Here is a 7,500-nt window from a genome sequence, read left to right on the forward strand (position 1 = left end):
TCCATTCCCTCGCTGTTTCATAAAAGGGGAAAAAAGTGTACAGTGTCCACAAACCGATAATCAATACACATTCACATAATTATATATATATATATATCATCTTATAATGGTCACAAAGTGTAATAATCATCCCAAACAAAGTACTTCAAATCAACTAATTTTCTGCTTTAAAAAAACAAAAAAGAACAATAACAACAGCAATATTTAAAAAAAATATATGTATATAGTTGGAAAAGAAAAAAAGTCTGTATTCGCGTGCGCACGCCTCGCGCGCGTGTGTGTCTGTGTGTCTGTCTGTGTCTGTGTGTGGGGGTGTGGGGGTGGGGGTAGGTTCATATCTTAAATATTCTGTGCTGACACACACACACACACACACACACACACACACACACACACATACACACACACACACACACACACACACACACACACACTCACTCTCTCTCTCTCTCTCTCTCTCTCTCTCTCTCTACTTATGCTATTAAACGTTTTCTTAATGTACCAATACATTCCTCCTACACAGTTTTATACGGAGAAACGGGAAGATATCCTTTGTATGTAAAAACGTATGTAAGGTGCATTAAGTACTGGTTGAAACTGTTGAAGCTTCCACAAACACGTCTTTGTTGGCAGGCCTATGGTATGATGTATGTACAATTAGAGTTAGGGAAAGAAAACAGGGCTTATAGAGTAAATAATATTTTATCAGAACAAGGTTTGGGAATTGTATGTTTGTCACAGGGAGCAGGAAATGAACAGCAGTTTATCTCAGAATTTAAAGACAGACTCATTTGCTCTTTTAAACAAAACTGGCATTCGGATATGGAAAGCAAAGAAAGCTATAGTTGGTTTTTCTCATTTAAGAATGTATTTCAGCCTGAAAAAATTCTAAATGTTATTACAGACAAATGGCACAAAATTAGTAATGGAATGTTTAGATTAAGGACACTTAGTTTTAACGCAAATAAGAAATGGTTTGAACTTGGGACTTCCACAGAACTACCTTGCCCTGCATGTGAATTCCAAATTGATGATGAAAAACATTTTCTCTTTCAGTGTATGAGGTTGTGCGAGAAAAATGTAAACATTTTTAATTCAAATGTAGTTTCAAACCCCGCCAGTAATTAAGTTTGATTTGGGATGAGACAACCTTTGTTGTTTCTCTTTGTCTGAGATCAACTTCTTCTTCTCCCCTCCACCGTACCTTTTATCATCTGAGCGTGACCTTCATTTCTACTGGCCACGTTGCAGAGAACGACCTTCAGTCCAGCTGGAAGACATCAGTGTGTTAGACACTTTCCTTGGAAGTCACCAAAGTTAGGAAACAACAATGATTTTATGATGATAAATGAATGTCCATCTGACATTTATAAAAGTCAATTCTGAGGCCTATACTGCTCAACTGGGTTTTCTTGTTTGATTTTTTCTTTTTTAATAATAAGATATAAAAAACAAGAAAAATAAATTTGACCTGTGCAAATTGTGCATGTGTTTGGTGTAGGCGAGTGTTCGCGGACATCAGTAAGATTGTTTTGGGAGAGTGTATGCAGGCGGGCATACAGCGTGAGAATGTCATGTGGGTCTGAGTCTGGGTGTGTTCGCACACTATGGGCAGGCTTAACTGTCACGCGGCACGCAAGCCGGGGAAAAATTTGTGCCAAGTATAGGTTCTATTCTGTCTCCTGTGCGTACACTTCAGAGGCTGTGAGAAACACTACATTCCATTCATGCTCATTAGTTGAACATTTCAGGTCACTTTTCATGCATTTATTTATCTACTGTTGAGTTGATATATGTTTGATTTGATTCTTTCGACCGAAAGACGTGCACCTCCTTGACACTAGAACTTTGCAGAGGATGAAAATGTGTCGGTCTCTCCCTCTCTCACTCGCAGTTTGATATTCAATAAATTGTTATGCAGTGTGCATTGCTGCGTTTCTTGATGTTCAATAAAGACGACAACTTGTTTTGTGTGTTCACTGCATCTCATCCACGAGAGGCCACTTTGCTGATTGTGAATGAGATAAAAACCTCTCTCTCTCTCTCTCTCTCTCTCTCTCTCTCTGTCTGTCTGTCTGTCTCTGTCTCTCTCTCATCCACAAAAATTTCACTGTCACAAACATTCCACCCCTACATACACACAGGCTCATTGTCCCGCATATCATTAATCATTTTACATCAAATATATTATTTCCAATGCTAATATCCTGTTCACGTATCAGAGTTTTTATCTGTTTCCGTTAAGACTTTATAGGAATTCCAAGTAATATTGACATTTACCGAGCTCATGTTTACAAATGAAATCCATTTTTCGTTTCCGTACTTTGCTTATGGATATTTCTGGAATGCCTGAAAATGTGGTAAGTTTTCATTAAACTTACATTTCATAAATGATAAACTTGGGGTCATTTCCAAATAGAACAATCGATTCGCTCAGTGTTGTCTTTGACACATTTGCACAACGACTGCTTAAGACAGTGTTTCCAGAAACGGTTAACGTGAACACATCTCCAGAGGACATGTTCTATACTGTCTCTTTCTCATTGCGGAACTAACATCTCTCTCTGGACTTTATTTTCATTCTAGCTGAAACAATGTTTGTAGCTAAGATTCTGTGGAGACTAACCGGATTCAAAACTCTTTTCATCATGTATACTTGCATCAAGCAATATATGTTAAGGGCTTATTTCAGTTAAGCTTTCGACAACATTGTTTATTATATGTTATTATATGTAGAATGAAGAGTATACTCAATACGACATAATTATGTATACTATGCAGAAAATCTTACACTGAATATGTCATGTTAGGAATGCCTGAAAGAAGGCCTAACAGGTTGTACATCAGCATGGTAGTATCACTCAAAGAGCTGCGTAAAAATGAAGGCAAACAAAAGCAGCCAGTGTTAATAACCTTCATACTTATGTGTAGTGGGAGCTGCTACACGTAGGAATGCCTATGTGTGTGTATACGCGCCCGCGCGCGCACGTGTGTGTGTTTGTGTTTGTATGTGTCTGTGTCTGTAAGTGTATGCGTGTGGGGGAAGGGGGGTGGGGGGCTGTGTGTGTGTGTGTGTGTGTGTGTGGGGGTAATGTGGGAGATGGGAAATGTGTGTGTGTGTGCGTGTGTCTGATTATGTGTGTGTGTGTGTGTGTGTGTGTGTGTGTGTGTGTGAGAGAGAGAGAGAGAGAGAGAGAGAGAGAGAGAGAAAGGTTTGCAACGTCAGTTGAATGCTATCCATAGCTGTACGCAAAAGTTACGTTTGAAATTGATTCTAACTAAAACCAAAGTTATCGGTTTGTTGCAAAGGAAAATGAATGTCTGTGTGTGTGTATACGCGCACGTGTATGTGTCTATGTTTGTATGTGTCTTCTGTGTCTGTAAGTGTATGCGTGTGGGGGAAGGGGGGAGGGGGTGGGGGTGGGGGGCTGTGTGGGGAGGAGCGGGGGGGAGGGGTAATGTGAGAGATGGGAAACGTAAATGTGTGTGTGTGTGTGCGTGTGTCTGATTGTGTGTGTGTGTGTGTGTGTGTGTGAGAGAGAGAGAGAGGTTTGCAACGTCAGTTGAATGCTATCAAAAACCAAAGTTATCGGTTTGTTGCAAAGGAAAATGAAAACAGTTTGGTCAATTTTGCTTTGAAATAGTTGATCATTACAATTTTTAATGTGCCCTATTTTCGGCAAAACTTAGCTTTGAAGTTTCTATCTGATATGGGCATGTTATTCATGCAAAGACAATTTCCTTTGACATTTTGGAACTGAAAGGGAATGTTGATCTATGTTTCCTTTTTGTATGGTTCGGAGATAGGGGTTTCAAACCATGGAAATCTATTGAAAATACCCACTTACAAAATTGTAAATTATTGCCATTACCATCATTTTACTACTCATAATATGGTGTGTGCTGAACACGTAAGACTCCAATCATTATAACTTCCGCTGCGAAATGTATTCAATTTTAGTTTCGGGTTCACAAGCATCTTTTGTCAAGGTATCAAAAAACAACAATATACTTTCTAATTCACAAAACATGAATACTATTGTACAAAAGTGAGTTACTCACGTGAAGTACCTTATATGTACAAATTTCGGTTACATTTGAATAATATTTGATGAAGTTGGCAATGAGAAACTGCCAACACACACATTGAAAATGTTATTTAGAGTGAAAAGATGTAAAAATTGAACACTACAACAACACACGCGCGCAGACGCACATAGGTATACACGCACTCATGCACGCTTTTGTGCACTCACATATGCAAAGTATATTTGACAAATGTTAAGATCAATATGAAATCAACAGAAAATGAAATTGCAAAACGCACAAAACACAGGGCAACTTCAGTAAACTAATATGTTTGCCTTGTAAGATTACGATAGTTGCAGTAAAAAAAACAAAAAACATTGCCAGCAAGTGATATGAATACCTTTATATACACATATGGGATTTAAGGGAAGGAGGTTACAACAGCTTGAAGGGAATAGGAAAAGCCAGCCTCTTTCTGCTTTGATGTCTGCATGTACGGTGTTTCCCCTCAGATTCCCCGTCGTCCAGCGAGGTGTCGTGCAATGTGACCACCAGCACCAGATGGACCATCACTGTGTCCTGTACTGTCAGCAAGGCTTACTCCGCTCTGAACAGATACCGTTGTGACTTCAGACAGGGGGTAGGTGTGTGTGTGTGTGTGTGTGTGTGTGTGTGTGTGTGTGTGTCCTGTACTGTCAGCAAGGCTTACTCCGCTCTGAACAGATACCGTTGTGACTTCAGACAGGGGGTAGGTGTGTGTGTGTGTGTGTGTGTGTGTGTGTGTGTGTGTGTGTGTGTGTGTGTGTGTGTGTGTTTTCTTCAGTTTAACATCTATTCACTATAAGTGTTTTAGACGGAAAGGAGTAAAGTAGTGTACAAAGGAAAGGGAATGCATGTGAATATTAGTGTAAAAAAGTGTTCATGTTATGTATCAGAGGAAAAGTATATTATAAGAAAAAGTCTAAAGAGGTTGTGGTGTGTATTGAATGAGGTGTCATGGGAAGAAGAATATGTATATGCATAACCTACAACAATGTAAATATAAATGACCACATTAATTATAATACATCAAGGAGGATACTAACTGAACTGGAGTTTAAAATTTCTGAAAACATTCTAAGCAATGTATATATATATAGTCAGTCGTGTCCGACTATGACCATCAGAACAGCAGAGAAGGCAACTGCTGTTCCGACTATTTGGGCTAGAATTTGATTATAGTGGAGAGTGTCTTGCCCAAGTACATCCCCACTCTCTCGGCCAAGAGGGTTTAGGACAGTCGGCGTTGGGATGGTTCCCAAAGGCCAACTAGCCCACAAGGCTTCAGCACTAAGAGTCAGTGCAATTTGCCTCCTAGTTTGAGAGTCATAGTCCTTCACAAAAGACTAAGCTGTAAATGGTTTCCCATTGACTGGAGAGACCATTGATAATACAGCTCTCACTTTGCTGTTGGGCCAAATGTAAACTTAGGTCAATCTGTGATATAAGCCGAGCGTTGGGCCTGTCTGAACAGATACCGTTGTGACTTCAGACAGGGTGTGTGTGTGTGTGTGTGTGTGTGTGTGTGTGTGTGTGTGTGTGTGTGTGTGTGTGTGTGTGTGTGTGTCTGTCTGTCTGTCTGTCTGTCTGTTTGCCTGTGACTTTGTCTGTGTGTGTGTGTGTGTGTGTGTGTGTGTGTGTGTGTGTGTGTGTGTGTGTGTCGCTACTATTTGTACGTTAGTTATAACACAAAATTGTAAATGAAATTAATTACCATGTCCTCTCATCATATGATCCACATTACAATGTAATCACACAATCACACACACACACACACACACACACACACACACACACACACACACACACGTGTGTGTGTGTGTGTGTGTAAATATATATATATATATATATATATATATATATATATATATATATACACATAGCCAGAGAGAAAGAACGAGCGAAACACACACAGAGAAGAGAGTCAGTGACACAGAGACAGCGGCAGACATACAGACAGACAGATAACGCGACAAAATCAGTTTAATGTAATAAACTGTGGTGACCCTACGTCACTAACGATCCCAAGTTTACAAGAATAAAAACAAAGGAAATGATTACTTTCTATGCATGTTGAAAAATATCCACACACACACACACACACACACACACACACACACACACACACACACCACACCACACACACACACACACACACACACACGCACACACACACACACACACACTCGAACGATTTTTATAGTGGGTTGTACAAATGATCATAGTTTTCTAGATGTTGATAAAACGTAATGTTCCCAGGTCTTTGAATCATGGGGACTCACCCAATTTCCACATTTGTAACATTTTTTTCCCAATATATAATGCTGCAGATCCTAATAATACAGTCCTATGACCAATTAAAATTGTTCGTAACAATTGTTTTTGTTGTTGATAAAAAAAAGTCCAAAGAAAAATAAAAGATAATTTTAACCATAGGTGAGATTAGTCATGGGGCAAATAAAAAAGAATATGAAGAAAAAAGGAAAAAAAAAAGAACAAACGAACAAAAACATAATAAAAACAATAATAATAATAATAAAACAACAACAAACACACGCACTTTCGTCCCTAATATTTTCCTCTTTTTATTTATTTGTTTTTGGGGGGATACCTATTTTTCACTGTACCAATGAAATGAAAACGCAAAAGTGTTACTTTTGATTAAAAAAAAAAAATCACTAAACTGGTAATAATGTGCTTTCAAGAGCTTTTCTAACTTCCCCAAGTTAATGCTTCTTTTCAAAGAATTGTATATCAATGCATCTTGAAGATATATTCAAAGCCATTCTTGGTTTTCCACTCGAACACTAATGTATTTGCAGCTGCACAGATACAGCCAGCCGTTAAGTTGTCAAGACACTGCTTTGAACAGCAGGTAGCACATGTCTGAAGCTGGTTGAAACATTACCAGGCACTTGATGTGGAACCTCTTCGTGTGCTGCTGTCTCTGCAGAGAATGTCCACCCTGTTATGTCTCAATTTGTCAGGTACTCAGTGAAGGTCACGGCCTGACCTGCCCTCATGAGAACAGCCACAACGCATAGTGGAAGAGGTAGACAAAACAACACTGCGCCTAACGAAAGTATCAGTATCGATATCAGTAGCTCAAGGAGGCGTCACTGCGTTCGGTCAAATTCATATACGCTACACCACATCTGCCAAGTAGATGCCTGACCAGCAGCGTAACCCAACGCGCTTACATCAGGCCTTGAGAAAAAGTAAATAAATGAATAAATTATTTTTTGTTTTAAATAATAATAATAATAATAATAATAATAATAATAATAATAATAACAAATAAATAAATAAATAAATAGATAAATACATGAAAATACTACTACTACTACTACTAATATTTAAAAGGCGCAAAATCTTAAGTAAACTGTAGGCGCGCGCGCGCACACACACGCACTCACACACACATAAAAAAAA

General features: G+C 38.8%; 1 protein-coding gene across 2 annotated transcripts in view; it reads left to right on the plus strand.

Annotated features, from left to right (window-relative positions):
• LOC143277330 (uncharacterized) overlaps positions 1-7,500 on the plus strand; it is a 32,749-nt gene that overhangs the window by 1,579 nt on the left and 23,670 nt on the right. For both annotated transcript variants that reach the window (XM_076582116.1, XM_076582117.1), the window contains exon 3: positions 4,542-4,669. In XM_076582116.1, the coding sequence (XP_076438231.1) occupies positions 4,542-4,669 (128 nt within the window). The remainder of the gene's footprint in view (positions 1-4,541; positions 4,670-7,500) is intronic.

The sequence above is a fragment of the Babylonia areolata genome, chromosome 34, assembly GCF_041734735.1.
Source record: "Babylonia areolata isolate BAREFJ2019XMU chromosome 34, ASM4173473v1, whole genome shotgun sequence".
Lineage (NCBI taxonomy): Eukaryota > Metazoa > Mollusca > Gastropoda > Neogastropoda > Buccinidae > Babylonia > Babylonia areolata.